This window comes from Nipponia nippon, unplaced genomic scaffold, assembly GCF_047370975.1.
Source record: "Nipponia nippon isolate SJK-2023a ecotype South Korea unplaced genomic scaffold, ASM4737097v1 scaffold_3, whole genome shotgun sequence".
Classification (NCBI taxonomy): Eukaryota; Metazoa; Chordata; class Aves; order Pelecaniformes; family Threskiornithidae; genus Nipponia; species Nipponia nippon.
Window position 1 is genome coordinate 37,026,672 of NW_028262347.1, and position 25,862 is coordinate 37,052,533.

A 25,862-nucleotide genomic window follows, 5' to 3' on the forward strand; every position below is an offset into this window, starting at 1 on the left:
AAATTTGTTTGTACAGATCTGATTTTTCCTTCTTAATTTTCAAGTGGACTGTCTTTGTGGTGCACACTGAATTCTTCAATTTTTACTCGTGATCCTTAAATTACATAGGCTAAATTGCCTGTTGCAGGCTATTGTCTGCTGTATTCTCTTCCCCCCTCCCATTTCTGGGTAACAGATGAATGTGGCATACCTCAGGCATGAATTGGATAGAGAATCTGTTAGAGAAAACACTTTAAAAACTTTCTGCATTCACTGTTGAGTCTGTACCTCCAAAAGCATTGTTGCCTTCATTGAACCAGATCATATCTGAAGACATGTGCATCTGACTAATGATTGTAGAAAAGAAAGCAGCTGTTATCTCTGTAAAATTTAAACATAGTTTGTTTAAATTAAGTTTTTTCTCTCTTTCTATTGCAGTATTGCTTAGGAGGACTTTATGATAGTAAAAATATATTTGAAAGCTTCTAGTAACAAACATACCAAATATTTTCAAGCATACTGGGGAGCTATTATGATGTTGCTTCACTTCCTCTTATCTATTGCATGATGGCAAACATGGTGTTTTGAAGGGACTTTGCAAGTTTTAAAGTTTATATCATTGCTTTCATCTCATATTTTAAAAAATAGTCATGCCTTTTATTTTTCTTTTAATGGAATGCTTGTTCTAAACAAATGATAATGCAAAATTGTACGTTATGTGTAGATAGTCTATTATATGCCTATTTTCACAAGCTGGTCATTTTTGATAGTTATTTCTCACTTAATTTCACAACAGTTTGGGGTTTGTGGTTTCATAGGTTTTGCTGCAGTGATCATTAAATCTGCTGCTGTGTTAGGAGAAGCTGAAATGTTAAGTTCAGAGAAGGCTTTACATAAGACAGTAAGGCTTCACTTGGATAGTTTCTTGTGTTGCAAAATGAGGTTTTCTGTACACAAAGATCTGAATTATTTTGAGCAGCTCATTGTTAGGTAGTTCTTATAACTTCACTGAACAGCATAGACAATGGAAAGTGGTCAAGAAATCAGTGTATTCTAACTGAATGAGTTTGATTTTTGAAGTGTGAAATGTGTGTGGGACTGGAACTTACTCAGGTTTGAACTGGATAAGTTGTACCTTTTTTTTTCAGCATTAATAAAGTTTAAATCTGTTTATTTTTGTAATACCCTACGTTTTTATCTTTTTATTGTGTTTTATCCCAAGTTTCGCCATCTTTAATGCAGCTTAGCCTTGTCCAGTCTTGTTTCCTTTTATTCTCTAAACATGCTCTAAACAAAACAAAACATGTCAAGGGAATTCTGCCACAAAACTGAAATAAACAGTGCTGGGCCAGGCTACCTTAGAATGATTCAATATTGTGATGTTAAGTATCTCATCTTTCTGGAATAGGACTTCAACCATGCTGTTTCACTATCAGTTTGGTGGGATGCATTGTGCCCAAAACACCCTTTTAAGTCACTGTCTGTTTATGAGTTTGGTAGAAGTAGAAAAGGGCATTTTTGTAGTAAAATACTTTTCATATACATTTCCTTAATAGTGTTTAAAACTAAACTTATATATATCTATATGGTTTTGGTTCAAAAAGCAGTTTGAGGCTGTTTTCTGACTGCTTTGTTAAGTGTTTAAAATTTCAGAAAGAAATTGTGTGTTGCAAGGACAAAGTTGCGTACAGAACAATTTCAGAAGAGATAGCAACTCGTAGTAGTTGATGACCCTTGAGCAGTAGTAACAGGTTGTGGTAGTAGAATAGATACAAAACCAAGTGTTACACTGTGAGATCGTAAAGGTACATGCTCCAGAGTACAGCTGGCATTGGTGCAGTAAGGGAGAAATTTGGTCCCTAACCAAAGTTCTTACACTGGCAGAACTATGTCTGTAGCAGTTGAGACACATCTCTGCCTTTGCTATTTATGGTTGCTTAGGGTAGTTACAAGCTAAGGCTAGGAGTAATTTGTTCACAGACTCATTATTACTGTTGATGTAATCATATTTTGAATCAAGACTGTTTACCATGTGAATTAGGATGCTGTTGTAATAGATGTTGTAAAGTTGCCTTTGAGACCTTAGCCTTTGATGTTTTTGAAGGAATGTAGGGGAAGTAAGCATCCAAAAGCCTGTGGTGATCTTATGTATAGCTTTGTAACACCTTCCTCTTAAAGGACTTTTACCTATAGATTCACACACTTAAAGAGTACATTTTGTAGAAACTGAAAAATTGGGGCTTATTGAGAAGAGTTGACCACAAAGGATCCCACTTACTGAATACTACTCAGTAGTAATTCCTTCTTTACCAGAGGTTTGCTAGCAGTACTTCTGGAGGCTGTCTCCAGGGTTGATCTGTGTGTGTATGAGAGAAAAACTGAACTTGAGAAGAAATAAGTCAAGACTTATGTATCTCAGGTTTGTTAATTCTTATTGTAGTTACATCATTTAGAAGCACAAATTTAAGGCCCCACTAATGTATTTTTTTAAACCTATTCAGTAAAATGTATACTCGACCAATGTTTTTGTACTTCTTTGGTTACAGGAGTTGTGGGTGCTAATGTTTTTGTTCTGTGTTTTTCCATGGTGGTCATGAGTAACTCCTACAGAATGATTGCCTAATAAAGCTATATGTATTAGCAGACTAGTATTTGAATCATCAGGAAGTTTTGAGATCTCTTAAAGGTTCAATAGTATATTATTGGTATACTACACATACGAGTTCAGTAGTCAAATACTGGTGAAAAGAAAGAGGATTACCCATGATCTTTAGTTTGACCTAGTGTTTCATCCTAATAGCGATATTCTGACATGTACTAGGGTAGTAGCAAAAGAGTTGGGACAGACCAGACAGAAGGTGATGGATACTTTTAAGAAAGAGAAATAATGAAGTTGGTGTCTTTAAAAAACAAAACAAAACAAAAATCTGAGGATCACTGAACAAACTGGGTATCTTAATCTTAAATAAATTCTGGACAAAAAGATATAAAATGTAGGTATCACTGGACTTCATAAAAGCCAGACTGGCAACAGTTTAATCTGGGTAGAAATACTGTGGAGCTGAGTTTAGAGATATGCCTTTATATGGAACTGTGAAGTTGATAATTATATGTAGGAGGAACATCTAGTACTGCCTCAAAAGCAGAACATTTACTGTATGTGTTGATGCTGACTCAAAGGAAGAAAACACTTAAGCTCTGGTTCTTGACAGGACATCAGAGTTCTAAAGTTTTTCAACTTGCATATGAATGTTATAAATAGAACACCAGCACAAAAAAATATTTTACTAAAAGTTATGTCTCATTTTTTAAAGGGCTGTCTAGTTATAAAGATTTAACCTGAATCTTCTGAATTCACAAATTGAGAACAGGAATTAAAGCTGATGATATTTCATGCTAAAAAGGGAAATGTTTTTCGAACTTGCCATTCTTCAACTTCTGATAAGCTGCATTGGCTGTCTTGCAAAACTGTACTTGCCCACTGTGATTAGTGAGATCTTTAATGGCCCACAGTTAAAGTCCTTGTTGGTAGGAGATGCTGATAATGGTTTGCAGACCAGACAGAAAAACATTCTGCATTTTGCAAGGCTGATGACTACACGTGCGTTAACATGAATTCATTGGTATCGTAGGAAGTAGTGGCATGCCAATAATTAACTTGTATGTCTTCTTCCATTTAAGGTATCTAGTGGATAGTCGCTGGTTCAAACAGTGGAAAAAATATGTTGGTTTTGACAGCTGGGACAAATACCAGATGGGAGATCAGAATGTGTACCCTGGTCCTATTGATAATTCTGGACTTCTCAAAGGTAACTGTTTCTGATTGTGTAATAAGCCAATACTAACCTTTAGTGCAAATTTGTCACAGATTGTTCATCTGTTGTAGTTGATAGTGTAAATGAATCTCAGCGTATATGAAGGTGAAACTTTTTGTTTATTTGTTTTCAGAGTGTGACAAGTGAACTGGAATAGATTTCCCTAACAAATTACAATTTTATTTATAAAATTATTGGAACTTCTTTGCAATGGTAACAGAATATTTAATAATGTACAAGTTACTGGTTTATAATGATATTTTGGGTTACCTTGGGAGTTGAAATTTAGTCAAGTTGACAAATAGCTAGCCTGATTTCACTAGTATTTTTTTAGCTTAACTAAATTGGTTGATTTAAAATGGCATTTTTAAACTGAACTCTAAAATTTCTTTTTGTAAATAAGCCCCAAGCCCTTACTTTGATTCTGGAACAATTGAAGAAGAGGTATTATGTAGTTCAGTGATAATATAAAGTGGTGTGAAATGATAGAGGATAATTTCCTAATTTTTTTATGGCCTTCTAAGTATGGTTAAACTCCGTCACTGTTATAATTACTCAGGTCTGACTGACTTTTGCTGAATTGTAGTCTGATCTGTGGACACAGGTCTCAGAATACTTTCCCAGATATTTTAATCTTTAGGTCAAATTCTCTATTTAATGTTCAGTATTGAAATACCATTAGAGCCGTTAATATTTAATCTGCAAAACCTAGTGGACACAACATCTAGCAGATAATTGGTTTCCTTCTTTGCAGTTACAGGTAATGTAATAGTACTGCATAATTTGTTTGCACATAGTAATACAAATTTTTACAACTGCATGGGGTTTATGATGAACTCTGACTTTCTTCATTCAAAACTTCTCAACTGTAATTAATATCTCATTATTTTACAACTTAGATATTAAAGATGATTGCCTCTTTCATAGGACTTGTCATACCATGTTGCACTAGTTGTCAGTGTGAGCGAGTGTACATGTCTCACAGTGACTAGTATCAGTGTCTTTGAAGAAGGTGCTGTATTGTCATATGAATCTATATGTTCTCTTCCATCCACAAACTTAAAGGTCTTTTTGTTCCCGGTGAGTGATGTGTTTTGTTTTCTGAAATGTGAGGATCTAGATCTTTTGTACATTCTTGTAGCAAATCTTGGCAGTGAGGCGGGCATGTTTAGGTGATGCTTTTCAGTTGAAATCAGATGTAGCAAGATCTTTTTATCCTCAGTGAGGCAGCATCAGCTTATTCTTTCTTTGGTGTCTGCCCACTTTAAAAAAAGATGATTAGATGTACAAAGCACTGTATTAGCTGATCTGTATTATTTATAACTTAATCTACATACATGTTCAGATTGTGTTTAAAGTTACTGTGGATATGAAGCCTGTGTTATTAGGGTTAGCTGTCCAAATCTAAAGTCATGTTAGCCATTTTGCTAAAAGCTCCTGAAAACCTGTATTCTATTGGTTTGACACTGCCAATACCCCTTTCAAAATAAACACAGCATTGGGGTTTATGAACTGAGCTTTTTGCTTATTCGTGATTCTAAAACTATGGCTCTGCGTTGGCAGCGATACCATGCATCCAATTACTGTCTGACATCTACTGTTCCTGTGTGAAGGCAGTTTTAAAATTAAGGGCATTAGTGCTCAGCAAACAGTAGCTGTCTCCTTCACCTGCTGCAAAGCAGCAATCCTCTGTACTAGGTTTCCTATGTAGCATAAGTTGAACCTGAAAATGCTTGGGTTTTAATCCTGTCTTTGGCATGTAGTATGCACTAGTTGCTCTCATACTGCTCTCCCTAAGTCTGAAAATTTGCATCTGATTTAAAGAATAAAATAATCTAAAATGAGCATGCTTTCTCAGATTTTCTGCAGTGTAATGCAGTGTTAAGGAAAACTTATTAAATTCAAGAAAGACTGACTCCAAGAAACTGAAGCAGTATGTTGTGCTTATGTTACTTAAATGCTGCTCCCTTATTTCCAGAATATTTGGATGAAGTGAGAGCAGTGAAATGTAACAGGTAGAGATTTCAGTTAATCTCAACATATGCAAAAAATGTTGCTGAATGTAATGGAATTCACATATGCCATCTTCAAAAGAAGAGATAGGTAGTCAACTTTAGATTAGCAAAGCAAGCACAAGGAAGTAGTCATTTAGAATAGCTGATTGTTCATCATAGAAAACTGTCGAATATGAGGGACTGAGTTGTCAGAGTCAGGGGACTTCTTTGATGGAATAAGGTTCTGAAAAAATTATACTAGAAGAAATATTGGTGGTTTTGGAAAGCCAGAATGGAATCCAAATTATGTCTTCTCACTATAAACTCCTGTAGCGATATCAGATCAGTGCAGAAATACAGTATGAACCTTTTGAAGAGATATGTGGACCTGAAGGTGTGTTTGTGGATTTAGCCCCACACTTTGCTCCCAGTTATAATGGAAGCACCATATGCACAGTGTTGAGTGGGCCAAGTAAGATTTGGTAGTGCAAGTCATGAATTATTTCAGCAAATGTTTCTTGTGTGTCACTCTTGAATATAGATTTTTTTTTTTTTTTTCCTAATCAGTTAAGACAGTTTTGAACCAAAATTTTACTCTTGAAAGTTGTTACTGATACAGCTAAGATGAAACAGCCTGAGGGTAAAAAAGGAAAGTACCTTTTAAACAGGTTCACTGATCGAAGTCTCATTTATTAGGTCACATTAATCTACATGAAGAACTGAATTCTTCTTTACCTGTATGTTCACTGAGATGTTCATGTGAAATTCCATTTTACTTTTTGCTTGAGAAATGTATGTACTATGGCTCCTAAAGTGGAATCCAAAGTCTGAGGTTTTCTTCTACTTTCCTTTGTTGCCTTCTGTGTTGCTCTTGTGTTTTTTCTTGCTAAAATTGCAACAAATGCATTGGCTACTTCTGAACTTGAATATCCCCTCTTTCTAAAATAACTTCATAATTCTAATACTTACCTAGCTGTATTTCAGGGGTTTTGTTGTTGTTAGGTTTTTTGTTTAGCTCTTCCTGCTAAGTCATTTACAATTTTTATTGGAGAAAATGCATGCAAATTATATTGTACCTTCTTGACTGCATGAAGTCATCTCTAAACTGCACAGATTGCATATTATGGAAACAGTATCTTTTTGCCATCTTTGAGCAGCTAACAGTAGTAACAAAAATTGCACACTTAAAATACATGAACTGAGAACAACACGCATCTCCCATGTTTTGCTCACACATCAAGGTACTTAGCTGGGGAAGGAAAGAGGGAGTCAGCACCAGTGATAAGATAATAGGGGCAGAAGAAAGCTATGCATCCTTCTTTGCCCATATTGTCACCATTTGGGTGATTAAAGGAAAAAGCATTGCTTTTTTCCCCGTGTTTTCCCTTAAATTCACAAATCCTTTAAACCAACTGAAGGTGTAGCAAGTGCAAGTAGAGTAGGGAGATTTCTAGAGTCTTGGTAAGCTGCATCTTGTTTGCTCTTCCCACCAGGAGGTAAACACATCTCTTAAATGTCCTCAGTAGTGTTGCCCTCCTACAGAAAAGGTCATGTTGAAACATGTTTTGTTAACATCTTATACAGAAAAAAAAAAATTGAATAGTTGTTACTATTAAAAGACCTCTAATTTTTAAGTGTGCCTTTTTTAATGCTCAGGATAATTTTTTTAATTGAAGTCACATTATGCTGCGTTTGCTCAGTCTGTACAAAGGAGAAACAAGAGAAGTACAGAAAAATGATCAAATGAGAGGACCTTGGTGCTTTTCGTACACACATAGTGTGCACTTATTTTTGTCCTTGCAGAAGAACAAAGGTAACAGTATTCATTTTGCTTAGAAGTATTACTTAAAGAAATAATTCTAAGAGGAAGGCCAATACTTGAAGCAGTTTGAGATTATTTAAGGTTACTTTTATGCTCAGTTTTAATTGTACAGTGTAATTCTGCAGTTCATTCACATAGGACAATTAAAATAAATAGACTGTATATTTATTACAGGGTATTTATTCTTTATACATAGTCTATTTATTTTTGTACTTGATTAAGTTTGTCATCCCGATGCATTCTTTGGAGCGTGAATGTGTGGGTCTCCCTGTTTGATCTCCCTTTGTACAGAGGAGTGTTTGCTGGCCTGTAGTTGGGTACTTCCAAATGGAAAGACAGCTGCCCTGATTGTCTGAGGCTCACAGTGGCTCAGATCTGGAATCACCTCTTACACATATAGGATAACTGCTATCTTGCTACTGTAATAAAGATTGAACCAAAGCTAAAAGCATGCTACTTATGTAAAGAGGTTGCCTAGTTGTACTTCTTTCAAGTGCTGCATCTCGTCATGCCTGTGAACAATTTTGTAGGGACTGCGTTTCCAGAGCACGTAGGATCCTTTAAGTAGGAGGGTTGTACCATGTTATTTTCCCAGTCTGACATGGAGTGAATGACTTCAAACTTTGTCTTGGATCTCCTGCATTTTCAGTGAAGGATGCAGCTGTAGCATGAACTGGAAGTATCCATGGTGATGTGGGAATATGTGCGAAGTGGGTGGAGAAATGGATTGGTTTCTCTGAAGGCTATGATAGTGTGTGATAACAAGTTAGGCGCTTATGATTGCATGAGGATATGGAGTTGTCATTTGGGTTCCTGAGTGTAGGAATACTACCTGTGATAGGTGTGCTATGCATGAACTGGATATCTTGCCTAAATAGTTTCAGAAGAATTTTGCTTTGAACACCATAATAATGATAACATAACTGTGACTCAGAAAATATTTTGTTTGCTATTTATATGAAAAATGTTACATTAAAACCTCAAGTAACAGAATTACAATATTCAAGTAAAATATCTTTCTCTCACAGATGGTGATTCTCAGTCTCTCAAGGAACATCTCATTGATGAGCTGGACTACATCCTTTTGCCAACTGAAGGCTGGAATAGGCTAGTTAGCTGGTACACACTGATGGAAGGTCAAGAGCCAATAGCACGCAAGGTACTCTTAAATTACCTACTGGGATGAATATGATTCAGATATAGTCCTGCAAATATGCAGGAGTTGCACAGGAATTTATTAGAAGATTGTAAGTCCTGGCCTATGATAATCACATAGACAACTCTTGCTTTAGTTGCTTATAGATATCAAATTTTTATTCACATTTTAGAGGCTTAAGTTTTTAATATTGAGAAACGAGGATGCAAAGGATGTAATACTTTTTTTTTTTTTTTTTTCTGGATGTAAGCCCTCTAATATTTCAAGAAGAACTTGCTTTAGAAGCTTGTAAGTCTATTAACGCAAATGATTTTGTAATGAAGTATAAAACCCTAAAACTGTATTGACTATATTAGTTAAAAGCCTAGCTCTAATAATGTTAACACTGACAGAGTAATTGGTAGTTCCTTTTCTGATAAGCAGAGTCTTCTGTGTTCAGCAGCTTGCTAAGGGAGTGTTTTCTTTAAGCAAAAAGCTTACCTCAACACAAGTAGTAGTCCATGGTATGGTGGATACTGGGGCCCTCTGTCAGTATGAGATACTTAAAAATGAACATCTTTGATGTTAATTTTTGTTTGCTCCAGCACATACCATCCTTATTATTAAGGTGATATGACATTTTACCCGTTTATTGATGATACTATTTTTTTTTGTTTGTATTATTTCTTAAGATTTTAAGGTTAGTGATTACAGTTGCATCCTCACTGGACTGAATTACTTAAGTTTTAAAATACTTTCTGGTATGTTTGCCATTTCTAAATTGACCATAAGGGCATATTCTTTCAGTTACAGGGATCTTTATTGTAATTCCTGAAAAACTGCTGAAAGAATATTATGATTTGAATGTAGTTTGATATGATTTCTGGTCTAATATAACTTTTTTTTCCTGCTGTGATGTGAGTATGGTCTATCTACATGCATGCTGGCCGCTTACTTGAAGAGCATTCCTTTCAAACAAGTGCCAGATTAGCTATAGGAGAAATTTTGTGTCTTCAAGATTTGTTTGGTCAGCAATAGAAGTAGTTTGTTGGCGTTTTTTTAACATTCTCTTTAATACGATAAAAGAAATCTTTTTTTAAAGAGGCATCCCTGGAATGTCTCTTTCTTTTTCTCTAGTTCTGTAAGAGCTGAAATCCATTAAAATGGCTCTCCTTCTTTAAAGATATATCTGTTATCAACTTGTTACTGTTTTTCCTGAAGATGGATTTCAGCAAACTGAATGCTCTTCCATCATCATGGTAAAGTAAAAGTTCTGTAATTTTTTCACTTTGGGGGGAAAATGGAAGGAGAGAGAAGGGAAATTAAAGTAACTTGCCTTCTATGTGGAAGGAACTAACTGGAAAAATAAATGGAGTGTAATGAGTGGCCAGGTAAGCTGGCATAGCTTCATTATTTTCTTCCAATATGAACAGTAGTTATCCTTGAAGATGCATATTCCAGTTCAGAATTTTTCTTTCTGATGGTTTTGTCATTTGTTCATGATTCTTTCTCCTGTCTGTCTTGATGTTTTTTCATAGAGGTGGGATGATACTTTTCTTTCATCCCATTTGTTACATCAACTTTTTTTGAAATGTGGACCCAAATTTTAAATTGATACAATGTTGTACTTGATCCATGTCAAATAACATCATGACTTTATGTAATAGGATGTGGTAATACTACCACTACAGTGTCAGTTTTATTCTCAGAAATGTCTTAGCCATACTGCATAGTTTTGTTTCCTACAACTATTTTGTTGTTACTCTAGTAGCTGAAAACCCTACTAAGCTGCTCAAATTAAGATGCATTTTTATTTAAACATCATGGTTGGCAGTCATTAAAGCTAAGGCAAACTACTGAACAGCAATGAAATCATTCACTAATTTTTTTTTTTTTTCCTATGGCACAAGCACACAAGTTATATTTGTACAGCAGACAGCAGATCTCTCCTAGCAATTAGCTGGTGGCTTTTTTTTTTACCGTATTTGTCAGATGTATCACATATCAGGCCAATGGTTATTTTTGGAACAGTCTACATGACTAAGTACTGCAGTTACGCTTTGGAAGATCAAAGGGAAAAACATTTAAGAGGTGACCCTGAATATTTTTTTCTACATTTTACTTTTATAAAAAAGAAAAAATTCCTGTATACTTGACTATTTTGTAGTAGGTGTTACAAAAATGACCATATAATAAACAACTGTAATGAGTAGGTGAAATTTCGAATTAATCTATTCATTATCAGAATGTAAGTGGAAGATTTGTAGGTTTTGTTTAAAAATGTGGTATCCGGATTAGTGTGTATTCTGTTCTTGATAAGTATTCTTTAACTGTGAAAAATAGTTCTTCGTGTTTTGAGGAAGTAGCATACAATGAATGTGTTTTGAAATAAAAATAACTTTTGGTGTTTTTTATCTTTTGATTAAGTATCTTATCTTTTGGTTAAGTACATATATTTGTGATTTCCACTGTACTTAACACTGTGAAAGTCATGGTGGTGGTGTTATATGCAGGTAAGACATCATCATCATGGAAAAAAAAATTACTTTTTAGTTTACTGTATTTCTAAAAAGTTACAGGAGAATTTTTGTTCTTATTTTTGGCATTTATTAAGTGTCTTACATTCCCTAAATTTCAGTTTCTTAAAGAGTTCTCAAAAATATTTTGAAGTGTGTATATGAAAACATATTTGAACTGATACCTGATCCCAATCTGTTTTTCAGGTTGTTGAACAGGGTATGTTTGTAAAGCACTGCAAAGTAGAAGTATATCTAACAGAATTAAAGCTTTGTGAAAATGGAAATATGAACAATGTTGTCACACGAAGATTCAGTAAAGCTGATACAATAGGTATGCACAACTATTTTTAAAAATATGATTGTTACTTGTTTAAATAGTACTCAGTAGCAAGTTCTGAATAAATAAGCCTCTAGGTAAAATGATAGATGGGTATTGTAACCATTATAAAGGATGGGACTAGTCTTGTTTGGGTCAAAATTAAAAGTTAAAACTATTTAGAATATTTAGGATTTTTAATACAATTAAAAAAAGATTGTGTGTTTTATTATCTAAGGATCTGTGTTAACTCTAGAGGTTTGCGCTTTCCAGGAAGTGAACAGTGTGATGTTTTTCATTATCTTTATTGGATTCCCTAGTACTTTTTCTTGGCTTTTGGTGTGTAAGAAATAAATGTTTTTTCATGTGTTCCCATTCATGTCTTTTCATTAGCCAACACTTTTTAGTCATATATATATAAAGAGAAGGGTATATTACAAAACACAAGAACAAATTGAATTTATAAATTAATGGCTAAAGGTGACCTACAAAGGTAGTATTCTTTGGGTTGTGAAGTGGCAGGCCAGGCACGATCTTTTTACAATAACTGAGTCCTGTATTAAATCTTTAACTTATCTTTATTTGTAGTTGCTCTTTGAGCATTGTGTCATTGCTTGAAACTATATTTTGATCACACTTTTGTCTCTGAAAATAATCAGAACATATGCAAAGATATTGCTGATCATATAAATGTGATTTTTGGTGTATTTGTGCGTGTGTATCTCAGATAAGAGTCTTTCAATCAGCTGTATTTGTGCTGTTAGACTTGTACTTTATGCCCCCAGCACTTTATGCCCAGTCATTGCTCTTTGTTTACTTTTTTTTTACAACAATGTAGTTTTTTCAAGTTTTCCTTCTCTTTATGGGTAGTGACTTATATTTGCTACCCTTTAATTCTTTGCAGATTGCTTGCTTTAAAAACAGAATAATTTTACTCTGTTAAATTTTAATCTTTAAGTTAAACAAGTAATCATCTGCTTTTATTAGAATGAAAACTTTAAAACTATGAAAATTGTTCTTGAAACAAGGAACTACTGGAGAGAGTCCAGCAGAGGGCTATGAAGATGATTAGGGGACTGGAGCATCTCTCTTATGAGGAAAGGCTGAGAGAAATGGGTCTGTTTAGCCTGGAGAAGAGGAGACTGAGAGGGGATCTTATCAATGCTTACAAATATCTTAAGGATGGGTGTCAGGAGGATGGGGCTAGACTCTTCAGTGGTGCCCAGCGACAGGATACGGGGCAACATGTACAAACTGAAACGTAGGAAGTTCCATCTGAATATGAGGAAAAACTTCTTTACTTTGAGGGTGTCAGAGCACTGGAACAGGCTGCCCAGGGAGGTTGTAGAGTCTTCTCTGGAGATATTCAAAACCCACCTGGATCCGATCCTGTGCAGCCTGCTTTAGCAGGGTGGTTGGACTAGATGATCTCCAGAGGTCTCTTCCAACCCCAACCATTCTGTGATTCTATGAAACAAGGCTTCAGCGTTGTATGTGAATTGGCTTTTTTGAGATCTGGTTTAACTTAGGAAGATGTACTTCGTTATTCTCTAAGCAAACCCGGAAACTTAAAAAGAAAAAAAAAAACCAACAACAAACAAAGCAAAACAAGCAAACAAAAAAATTTAACATTATCCTTCCCTGAGGACCAAATACAAGCTATTTTGCAGTTATGCTGAACTTAATTGTATCATTGGAATTATAGGTAATGGATGAATTTCTGATATTTTCTTTCTCTAATCAGAAGCAGGGCATTTTGGAATGACTGTTACTTGGAGGTGTATTCATTTTTTCTTAGCAGAGAGAGAATTACAACTACGAGAAAATTGTCATAAAGGGTAATAAGAAACAGTCAGGCTCACTGGCAACCCCTTTCCAGACACTGGCCTTATTTGCTTTCCTGAGATGTGGGTGACATGCTCTTGGAAGCATTAAAAACATGCCCTTTCTGAAGCTTCTTATACAGAGCACCAAGGAGGGCCATCCTAGCCAGGACATCCAAAAGAGTTTGTATCTGAGAAGAAGAGCTAGAAGAATTAAAACCACTTTTAAGAGTGAAAAAATAACTGATCCCTGAGGTTTTTCTCTTATCATCTGTTAATAAGATGGCGATTTTTTTTTTTTCCCCTGTCCTTACCTTAAGTATATTTAAGGTAGTTCTGGAATTCACCAAATATATAGCAGAGATGCTCATTATATCAATAAATAATATGCAAGAGGAATCTTGCAGAATCTTGATTATTTTTCACCCTTCCTTGTATATGCCAGTAAGGGATGCATTTTCATTATGGTTGCAGAAAACTGGTGCTACAGAAGAGTCAATATCAGCCCCACTGAAGTGAGTAGAGATAACGTGCTATGGTCTTTTCAAGAAGTTTTAATTTTTCTACCCACCATCATTGATTATACTATTTGCTGCTTTCAAAAGATTAGTACAAGACCTTCCTTAATTCACATAAACAGAGAAAGTTTTGGAGCACCTTAAATACTCTAAGCACAATATAATATTCACCTACCAGTCTTCAAATGCTTGTTATTCCTGGAACACCTTTGCTTTTCCACTCAAATAGAAACTAACCTAAGCTGTATGTGAATAAGTTAGTACAAGGTAGGAAAAAAATAATTATGAAGTGCAGACCTAATAATGACAGTCATTTTCTTGGGGTGCTACTGGACACATCTGACGTCTTCTTTGGACCTTCTTGGGAATCTCCTACAATTGAGGACTCTTGCCTTGGAGGCAGTGCATATTAACTTTGAGACTGATTGATGACTAACTCTTTTTGGGGGCGTGGGGGTGGTTTTTTAATTCTATAAAGAAAATGAGCTAGACAATAGATGTAGTACAGGCAGCATTTCAGTCTAGTTATTGTTGCTGATCCTAGAGAGCATCAGGGCTTCTGAGTGAAAATGAATTAATGATCCATTCAGGAGTCTTAATCATATGAAAGTATGATAAAACTAAGTCATCAGCTAATGTGTAGGCCTTTTCTACCGTTATTGCAAACCACAAAATGACAGGAAGACTGTCTGTAGCCTCTGTTATGCACGAATAGGAGTCAGGTTGTGCCTGCAATGCCATAAAACGATTCCAAAACTGGGCTGATAAACTTGGTAGAAGATGACAGCAGTGGCTATGCATCTAATGAACTTTTGCTAGTAAATTATCTTGGCAAATGGCTTTCATTCATCTTTTCCTTTAATTTGCTGCAGAATACAAGAATGTAAAACTTGCCACCCTTGAGGACAATTTATTCTGGGATCTCCAACTAGCCTTTCCCTTCTTTAGGAAGCTGGGATTACTGTTTCGTTGTACAGATTAACATCTTCCTACAGTTTCCTTTAGCCAGTATTTGTAATAGTACTAGCCTTTAGGAACCAGGATGTACTTGTATTAGGATCCACTGAACTTCTCCAGATTTCATGAAGACTCTTCCACGTAGTCTTGCAAAATAGTACTTAAATCATGCAGCTGTTTTTTTGGAGGAGCTATCTGATTTTTAACAATATAGGATATATCCTATATGGGATCCATAACCTTTAACTCTCAAATTGAACTATCTCAAATTGTGGCTATATAGCTGATGGAGTGAGAGGTATCTTTAAAGGGCAGTTCTTCCTGTCTTTTTTAGACATCATCCTAGTACTAATCAGCTCATACATGGGATGTGTCTAACACTACTAGAGAAGAACTCCGTACATAATATGCCTCAGACCATACCTATTTGAATGTAATGTTTTCATTTATACTGGAACAGGCACTTTCACTTCAGGTCATAAGCCAGCACTTCAGTGACACTTGCTGGGGGTCACATTGGTTTCATTCATGGAAGTATGTAAAAGAACCTTAGTTTCACAATCTCAAAATTAGCATAATAGTCAAGTGGAACATACTCTTCCCAGAATCTTGGACAATGTGTAGTCATCTGATAGGATTGGTGCTTCCTGTCTCATAACAGTTCTGTTAGTGAAGCTGAAACATGTTATAAATTAACATAATAAATGTTAACTTAGTACTTGCAAAGAATATGAGCAGCAATGCTCAAATAATTAATTGTCATGGTATTAATAAGATAATGAAAAATTATCTTTTGTAAATTCTTCTTTTAGTGAAAGTCATTGATAAATCTGGAATTTTTTTTTTCTGGAAGATTGTTGCTGACTAGATTCATTCTTACATTCAAATATAGTTATTTGAAACCATTGGCTGAGAATTGATTCAGACACTACATGATTTATTTTTAAAAGAAGTCAACAAATCGAGTAACAGCCTGTTGCCTTGTTTATAGCACCTACCTTGCCTACATATCATCTTTATTACAGAAACAGATGATCCAGTCTAACACTTGCTTTCATACTAAAATGTGTGTTAACTAGTATAGAAGGAAATTGTATTCAGTTGCAATATCTACAAACATTATATTGGCCAGTTGTCATGCATTTCACAAGCCAATGGCTGAATTTTTACAGGGTACTTCTAAGTTTCAGGTCTCATTTTGACTTTCCATATTTAACATAGTGGAAGAGAAGATAATCATCTTAGTAAAAGGGAGCAAGAGGAGTGCTAGGGGAACTGACACACTGGTGTTTTATCCTGAGACTTCAGGGGAATGTCTCTCAAAGGATTTACAGTGCCCATTTTTATATTTGTGTTGTCATTGATCATCAGGAATACACTACATTTCTTGACTCCTGTTTTGTTTTCTGTGTTAGCTGTTGTGAGACTTGGCTGCCATGGGGCTTTGTGAGTGTACCAATTAAAAAATCTAAGTGAGGTTGCTATGGTATAGCGCTGTACATATTAGTTCAAATTAAAGAACTCTAGTAAACTCTACTTTTGCATAAGGAGAATGGAGTTAATTATGAACTTCTTAAATTTCAGTTGTAGACAATAGTTATACTACCTTAACATTGTGTAACACTGATTATATTTCTGTCAGGTAGAGTAGAAGCTGGTAGACCTTTTTATGTTAAATCTTTCAAGGACATAAAATCTTCTATCATCCTTTTAAAATACATTTACGCGCTTCAGTTTTAAGAGTAGTCTTTAATTTCTGTGAGTGTGTAAATTAAACTTTACGCATATATATACTGTGGTTAGTGCTAATGGGATATGGGTAGTAGAAGAGTGAAAACCAAAAAGGGTTTGATTTAGGGAGAGGAACAGAATGACTTGCAATCCCTGCACCTGGTTTTGCTGCCAGTCTCGCTTCTAATCATTCCCTACCCACCCACAGTCCTGTGTTACCACACACTGAGAAATTAGTAGATGGGTACCTAGGTACCTCCTGTCACCTGTTATTTATCAAATTATCTTTACTTGGTCTGCTTTGCTAAGAGATTCAGGAGGGAATAAAATAGTCCTCTGAATGTTTCCATTTTAAAGGCAAGCAAACTGGGAACTTCCTGCTTGTCCTACAACATGATGTAGTTCCATGGCTATTTCTACAGTTTCGTTCATATTTTGAATATAAGAAAAGAGTAAGTGATTCTGATGCTTTATTTGGCCTTATACTATTTGTATAGTGAAATGCTAAACTTGTGTTCTCTTCCTTTCAAAACAGATACAATTGAAAAAGAGATAAGAAAAATCTTCAATATTCCAGGTGAAAAAGAGACCAGATTGTGGAACAAATACATGAGTAATACTTTTGAACCTTTGAATAAACCAGACAGTACCATACAGGATGCTGGTTTATACCAGGGACAGGTACAGTGTAATGTTATTTCTTTTTTTATATGCTTATTTTTTTGCTCGTGAAAATGTAGCTGTACCCAATGAAGTTTCCTTCTTTTTAAATGAAAATTGCCTCCTAATAGATTGTGTTAGGGATAGGGGATTTTTATAAACAAATTCATCAAAAGTAGTCTTTGAGTGTATTTTCAGGGTTAAAGATGAGTTTAACTCTCCTGGTGAATTAAAAGTAAATGAACGTAACATTGCTGACTTGAATTTCGTAAAACCTGAAATAAAAAAATATTCCTAGGATCTGGGATATGTTCTGATAATGAAATCCAAAATTTGAAGAACTTTTTAGGTGGTCTAAAAGAATAATATCTTCTACTCAAATTCTACTGTCCAGATTTCAGAAAGAAATTTAAAAAAAGGAAAAGATTTCAGATAAGAACTATAAAGGCAAGAGAGCTTGAAAACCTGCTTTAGGGTGAGACTATATAATCACTTCAGAATCCCTTTATGGGAGGATTTATTACAAGGTAAGTTTTTACCTTTCCAGATTAATATAAAGAATAAATATTGGATGTTAAATCTACACAAATATAAATGTGAACTGATTGAACAATTTCATTGTTAGAAAAACTTTTCAGATTGTTACATTGATTCTTTAGTCTTCAAATAGAGTTGGATGTTTTTTCAACAGCTGTTGTTCATGCTTTCATGCTACAAATATGAATGAATGAATGAATGAAATTTGATGGCAGTAATGGTAGGCGAGATTATATTAAAGGATTTACTTTAGTCTTGAAATACTTGACTCTAACCTACTTACCAGTAGTATTTATGCTGTGCTTCAGTTTTCTTTTACAGTATGGAAGGTAAGTAATCAGTGCACCAAAATAACAGCTTGAACTATTGTGCCCTTTAGCTTCATGCTTCACTTAAACCCTCAGACAGGTAATTTTAACAATGCAGAGGTCCTGCTAGAAGAGCCCACATCTCCCATAAAAGATTTGCATCAAAGATGTAACTTGCAAATTGCCTCTGTCCCAGTGAAACATTAACTATGAAGCAAGCATGGTCTAATGTAGCCATAAAAAGATCTCTAGGTGACATCTGTACTTTCAGCAAAACAAATATTGTTCAAAACCAAGTTTAACCATGGTTTCTGAAAATGCGAAATGTCATGGTAGACCATGTGTGTTTGGTCAGTTGCACCTGCTGACACACAAGGTTGTTATTTTTCTTGCTGAGCCTCCTAATCTAATAATAGTTATTATGACTATTACAGTCTATCTAACCTAATAGTTATTTTTTCATGTGTAATTCTAAACTATGTATGTGATTGAGTAAATTAATGTTTTGAATTTATCAGTTGGTTTCTGAAGTGAACCCTTAGGGGTTCCATTGAACTTTTAAGTCTAAATCTTCCTTTTATCTAGTAGTCTCTGAGAGCCAGTGGAAGAAAATGTGGCAGAATCTGTCTTACAGCATTCATGACCAAAGATAGCAAACTACTCTTTTCTAGATAGAAAGCTGGTCATGATAGAAAGCTAGTTTTCAATGTCATGTCTTAGTGTATTCAGACTGAAAATGTGATTGCATCTTCAAGTGGCAGCATGACTTATGTATAAGGTTTTGAGCATAAGTATGTGTCTGAATGTATGTCACTCTGTAGACACATACAGGCATAGCATGGCAGTTAATTAGCGTCCTGAAACATCATTGTACAACTATGCAGAATTAGTTACATTGGAAATTAAGAGTTAGATTCAGTTTAAATATTGGAGTCTAGTTGCTATTTCAAATGATCTGGCTATCCCAGCTGTCAATCCAGAAAGGCATGAGCTTTTTGTAGGTCCTGTGTCATATCTGCCAGCATAGGGCAGATATCTCAGATACCCAAAGGCGTTTCAAATGGCACTTGATGCCTGTGTTTAGGACTGAGTGTTCTGTACTCCCTTTTGTACCAATAACAACTTGATTGAAATTAATTGCATTAGCCAACTGTCCCATTGGAAATTTAATATTAGATTAATGCTTTTGCAAAAAATACAGCAGTAACCAGACAGGTATGATTTTAAGGCTATCAAGGCAGAAAATAGTCTGGTTTGGGTTTTTTTCCCTATCAACGTGTGTTGTGTGTGAGGCAAAATTCCTTCAGGAATATCCCTTCCTTAACAGGCCTGTTGTATAGACATGTGATTTCTATAGATTCATAGATGCTGTTTAGACATCGCAGGTCATCTTCTGACCCCTTTGAAGGGTCATTTTATCCATGGATTGTTGAGGCATAGAAATATTAAGTGGCTTGCCCAAAGTTGCACAAATTAAGATGTGGGGAGAAAAAAGTGAATAGAGCAAGAGGAAGGTGCAGTGTAGTTGAATATTCTTCAACCTCAGGGAATAGTAACTTAAACATCAGTCTTTTCCATCTCGATCACATGTCAGCAAATCCATTAAAAAGATTGGAACAGAAAGCAATCTGCTGATATTTTTATTTCATTTTTCTTATTACACTTTTTGTGGTAGGTACTGGTGATAGAACAGAAGAATGAGGACGGAACATGGCCAAGAGGTCCTTCAACTCCTAAGTAAGTTGTGAATTTAAGTCACGTTATTCACTATAGCTTAACTATTTTCATGTTATTTTGCTTTTTAAAAAAACCTCTGTTTTTGAAAATGGCATTTTACCTTGAAAATCAGCCTTCAGATGTTTTAGCTGAAAATATACCGAATAGTGTATTTGTTTTAAGTGCTGCACATTGTAGAACGTGACATGATAATGGTGAATTCCTGCATATACGTTGCTTAATTTTGTTGATTGCAGCCAGTGATGTATGTTACCTTGCTTAACAATGGGAAAAAATTCCATAGAAGAAAACTGTTAAACTTAGCTTATTTTATTTAGATTTCTGTTTCAAAGCATAACATATCTGTTAGGTGAACATAGATATATGTATTTTATCAGTATTTTTCTTATATGTAAATGTTTTCATGGATAGCTTGTCCTTTTATCTCCAGAGCATGATATTTACACATAAACTTTATTCAAATTGCAGTCTATGTTACCAGCATGTTGGTTTTGTTCTTTGTTGGGCTGTCATCAATTAGTGGAGTACGATGTTCTTTTTCTTTTCTCCCTGCTGCCATTATCAACAGCACCTTGATAATGGCAAGTGAGTAGAAAGACTTGAGTGTGGTTTTTCTCATTTAGATGGATGAACTTTTTTTAATATTGTTTCCAGAATCTAAATCATGTTCTGTTGGTTTTGAAGAACAGCTGGAACTAGTTACTAGTAAACTAACGTGATCTCAGCCTTACAAATAGTTAACTGTGTTTTTTCCCTTTGTTGGCTGGTTCTTGAGCATATCTTTCATAAAAAGTTATTTTACGTTCCTTTTATTCCTTTTGATGTTCTGCATTCATGTAATTGAGGTTCACTGTTGTTTTAAAACATTTTTATAGTATCATTGTTTATCATTTGAAGGACAGATTCTTTATCTTTGGTGTTTTAGCTCAAGCGCTTTTATTAGGAGCACGAGCTTCTATTAAGTTGCTTAATGAAGTCTGAGTTCAATTTAAGCTTAGTATGAACAGTATAATCTTGCTTAGCAAGATGTAATGACACAAAGAATTGAGAATGTAGAGCAGCAGAAAGAATGGGATGCAAAATACTTGAAGTTTAATCTTGGACCCCAAAAAGCATCTAATAGAAATGTAAATTCTGAGTCAAATTTTAGATGTAGATTTTGAAGATTAAAAGAATTTAGGTAACTCAATGTCACGGATTCTTTTGGAAGTTTTGGTAGGAAGATATTCTTGGTGATGGTACCTGCTTTTATTCTGCCAAATTTCCATTCCACTTTACGGAAGGCATTCAGGAGCAGTTGTATAAATTAAAGAATATCTCCTGGAAAATGTTTGATCTGGGGACAAGTAAAATGGTAATAGTGGTGTCAGAGGAGGCTATAAGTAAACGAGCAAATGAGGATGAATAGTTTTGCTGTGAAGCTGGGGTATGTTTTTGAGGTTTGGCAGCTATCAGATTGATTGATTGAAATTTGGTATTCAAATGCATTTTAATAGCGGAAGGTTTGCAAAATTTAGTGGATTCAAATAGAAACTATCAACAAGCAGTAATGGGGACAGGTTTTTACATCTGTTTAAAACTTTATGAAGAATCTAATAAATGTTCAAAGGGGTAGAAGTATTAAACACTTGCTTTTGAGTCTTCTGTGTGAGATGCATTAGGAGTATTAATTTGTCATCACAAACAGTATACATCCAGATACCTTCCTACAGTCCTGTCATTGGTCACACACTGGTCTCACACCGGTTCCTGCTGAGACTACCTCTTTGTAGTGCTTGTTTTAAGAGAGTACAAATTGTAAACATAAATTCCGAGGCCAGGGAATAAAATGCCATATTTAGAAAGGTCAAAATATAGACTATCGGAAAGTATGAAAGATGTATAATGCTTGAAAAGGGCAGGATTGTTTCAGAATATCAGCTAAGCTTTTCACAGAAACACAGAATAGTTGAGGTGGGAAGGCACCTCTGCAGATTGGCTAGTCTAACCCACTTGCTCAAAGAAGGGTCACCTAGAGCAGGTTACTTGGGATTGTGTCCAGTCAGGTTTGGAGCATCTCCAAGGATGGATGCTCCGCAGCCTCCCTGGAAAACCTATTCCACTGTTTGATAACCCTCACTGTAAAACAACATTTCTTATATTTAAATAGAATTGCCTGAGCTTCAGTTTGTGCCCGTTACCTCCTGTCCTTTCAGTGGGCACCACTAAGAAGAGTCTTGCTCCATCTTCTTCATTCCCTTCCATTGGCTATTTATACACATTGATAAGATCGCTCTGGAGCCTTCTCTTCTCCAGGCTGAACAGTCCCAGCTCTCTCACGCTTTCCACATAGGTCTGCAATCCCTTGATCACCTTTGTGGCCTCTCACTGGACTTGCTCCAGTATATCCCTGTCTCCCTGGTGCTGGGGAGCCCAGAAGTGAACCCAGCATTCCAGGGGTGTCTCACCAGTGCTGAGTGAAGGGGAAGAATCACCTCTCTCATCCTGCTGGCAATGGTTTTCCCAATGCAACCCACAAGGTTGTTGGCCCAAGGGCACATGGCTGGCTCATGTTCAGCTTTTTGTTCAGCAGGATCCCAGGTGCTTCTCTGCTAAGCTGCTTTCCATCTGGATGTCTGACCACCCGCACCCCAGTGTGTACTACTGGTGCCTGGGGCTATTCCTCCCCAGGCACAGGCCTTTGCATTTTCTTTGATTGAACTGCATGAGGTTCCTGTCTGCCCATTTCTCCAGCCTGTCGAGAGCTGTCTGAATGGCAGCACAACCTGTGTTGTGACAGCTGAAAATGAGATATTCGTAAGATGTTCTGCACGTTGTCCCTGCCTCTTTCTTGTTAGCAGAAGCATAACAGCAATCTTTGTATTGATTGCTTTTTTTGGCAATTTTTCTTTCTTCCTACTGCAGGTGTTGAGCGTTGGCAGTTTTTTATGAGAAACATGTTAAAGGTGTGAACATCTTTTTCTACTGCAAAAAAAGAACATATTTACTTTGAAAGTAGCCAAGTTGGGACCTCAGCTCAGTATAGGAAGGAACGCTTTCAAAAATGATAATTCTCTTTCTCTTAAAAGTATAATGAATCAGTACAAGTGAAAAGATCAATTATCGTCATAATTGTCTCTTCTTCTGAAGGAACTAGAAACAAATTATTTCAGGTTTGAGATCATTTTTATATAGGAGCAGAGACCCTGCTGTGCAACTTAGAATTTCAGCTCTACGTCCAAGCTTGTCAGTGTCTGGATATCTTTTATGTGTACTGTTTTTCTAGCTTCTGAATTTACTTAATTTTGGAAGTAATTGCAACATCTGCTGTAAAAACCCCACTGAAGTTTAATGATATCTGCTATTGTCTCATAATTTAATGCTGCTTAAAATGTTTGTTTGTTTGTTTGTTTTATCTGGAAGTATCTGAATGTGGTATACATTTTTGAAATGTGCACAGGGTCAGTCAGCTGGATTTTTGGCTCTCTGAGAGGTTCTGTTTATACCAACTGTTTATATCAGCTACTGGGATGTTTGTTGCTCAGGAAGCTTGGCTTCTGTGAAACTTTTTCTAGGGAGCTCATAGTGACTTTCCCTGGAATGTCTTTACTGTCAGCTTCTCCCAAAATAGATACTACGCAGCATTAATGGGCAGTTCTGCAGAAAATTTTGTTATATTAACTTTTCTGTGAATAACTGTCTCCTCAGTGTCATACATGTGACAAACTCATCCAAACTTGGAGATCCCAGTTGCTTTGGTAGCTTAGTTGCTGCTGATCCCAGTTCTTGAATGAAGCCTTGTGATCTGTGTGCAGACAGGTTTTTTTTTTCATTTCTGTATCCTTCTGTGGGAGATTATTCCACAGGCAGAAAAACAACCAACTAACCAACCCTATTTGAATGGTTTATTATCATTAAGAGGATATTTTAAACAAAGATATAAAAAAATCCAAGGTTGTAGTTCAAGTAACTTAAGCAACTGTACTACAAAATCAAATTACTTTTGAAAAACTGTACAACAATAAAAAACTTTCATCCAAACTGTGATTATAAAACTTGAGACAAGGAGAAGGAAGGAGCTTAAGTTTTGAAGTTCCACAAATTACCGAATGAATAGCCAGGACAAGGTTTCTATTAGTTTTCTGTTAAGAAGTTGTTACCTGTTTATGTGCAAATAAAAAAGCAAGTTAGAGAAACATAAAAAGAACCTATTAATTAGAAACTTGTTTAGTATTAAATCTATTGAGCCATCATATTCTTCAAAAATGCTTCTTATATGGTAAAAAACTAAGAATTTTTAATTAATCTATCAAGATACATCTGTGTGTATAATAAAAGTAACAGATATAATTCTGATCTGGTTTTTTTGGACTTCACTGTGGAATAAACCATCCTAATCAAATAGCTGGCTACTTTTCATAATTTACAGATGGTCTGCTGTTAATTTTAACAATTTTTGCATGTAAAAGGGAATACATTGGTGTTTTTTTTCTTTTGACCATGCAGAAATTTGAGACTGTACACATTCATAGGTTTTTTTTCTCTTTGCAATAATGAATATTTTCTTACAATATTTGTCAAATGGTAAGGTTTTTTCATAATTTTTTTTTTCTGGTTCAAAACTGTATACCTTTTTATCTTGGAAAAACACTAAAGGCTCTTACTTGATTCTTTTTTGTTTCTGAGCTGGATCCCATAATGTTTTTAAGAGGAAAAAAAAATTGAATAAAAGATGCTTAGCTATCCTTTTTGAAATAATTTAATGCTTGTGTATCCAAGATTTTAAGGAAAAAATATCCATGAGTCTTCAAAAGAAAAACTGTGTTTGTGTACTGAAAAGTATTGTCTTTAACCAAGAGATTTAAAATCTGTGTTTTTTTCCCTGAAGCAGTTGATGTGCAGACAGGTGTGCCTTTCTCCTGACTTTACTGTAAGAAACATAATTGTGGAGAATAGAGCTAACTGGGGACTTACTCTGATGTCTTAAATTGTAAAAGCAAGAGCTGTCAGATCTTGTCTGCCGGTCAGGAGCTGGGTTGCCATTTGCTGATGCACAATAACTTGTTAGACTGTGGTAACCATGTATCTGAGCCCCTGTTAAACATCAAACATTGGTAATGTTAGTTTAACAAACATGTTCATTAATATGAGTTAATGCAGGGTTGAGAAACTCTTAACAAATGCATGCCCTGAACACTAAAATTTTTTTTGATTGCTGAATGTTAAAATATCAACCTTTCATGCACACCCCCCAAAGAAGTATGAGTAAGTGAATTAGTTGGTTTTTGTAAGAACAGAATAGTCTAAACTGAAGTAGGTTAAACATACTAAAGCTTGCTTTAAAATACTAAATTGCATGTTAGCCTGATTATAACCACACCTTCACAGAATCATAGTCCTTGAGGATGGAAGGACCTCTCAAGATAATCTCATCCAGTCCTCCTGCTCAAAGCAGTGGCAGCTGGAGCAGGTTGCCCAGGACCATCTCCAGGCACATTTTGAATATCTGCAGCAATGGAGACTTCACAGCCACTCTGGTCAACCTGTTCCAGTTTTTGATCACCCTCACTGTAAAAAAACATGACAGTTTATCACTTTTTGGTTTTTGGTGAACATCATCTTATGTTCAGATGGAATTTCATTTATTTCAATTTATATCCATGGCCTTTTGTCCTTTCAGTGGGCACCACTGAGAAGGGTCTTGCTCCATCTTCATTCCCTTCCATTGGGTAGTTATACACATTGATAAGATCGCCCTAGAGCCTTCTCTTCTCCAGGCTGAACAGTCCCAGCTCTCTCAAATGCCCCCCCTGCCCCCAGCATGTACTACTGGTGCCCGAGGCTATTCTTCCTCAGGTGCAGGCCTTTGCATTTCCTTTGATTGAACTTCATGAGGTTCCTGTTTTCCATTTTTCCAGCCTGTCAAGGTCTGTCTGAATGGCAGCACACCCATCTGGTGTATCAGCCCCTCCTCCTAGTTTTGTGTCATCTCTAATCTTGCTGAGGGTGCACTCTGTCCTGATGTTCTGGTC

At 35.6% G+C, this 25,862-nt stretch overlaps 1 protein-coding gene across 3 annotated transcripts in view; it reads left to right on the forward strand.

The window, feature by feature from the left end:
* USP15 (ubiquitin specific peptidase 15) overlaps positions 1 to 25,862 on the forward strand; it is a 69,807-nt gene that overhangs the window by 12,373 nt on the left and 31,572 nt on the right. Inside the window, exons 2-6 of one of the 3 annotated variants that reach the window (XM_087764289.1) lie at positions 3,661 to 3,788; positions 8,639 to 8,769; positions 11,469 to 11,595; positions 17,145 to 17,290; positions 19,790 to 19,851. In XM_087764289.1, coding sequence (XP_087620415.1) covers positions 3,661 to 3,788; positions 8,639 to 8,769; positions 11,469 to 11,595; positions 17,145 to 17,290; positions 19,790 to 19,851 — 594 coding nt within the window. Of the gene's footprint in view, positions 1 to 3,660; positions 3,789 to 8,638; positions 8,770 to 10,705; positions 10,837 to 11,468; positions 11,596 to 17,144; positions 17,291 to 19,789; positions 19,852 to 25,862 lie in introns of those variants that run through there. The other 2 variants (XM_087764291.1, XM_087764290.1) reach the window with 2 other exon arrangements.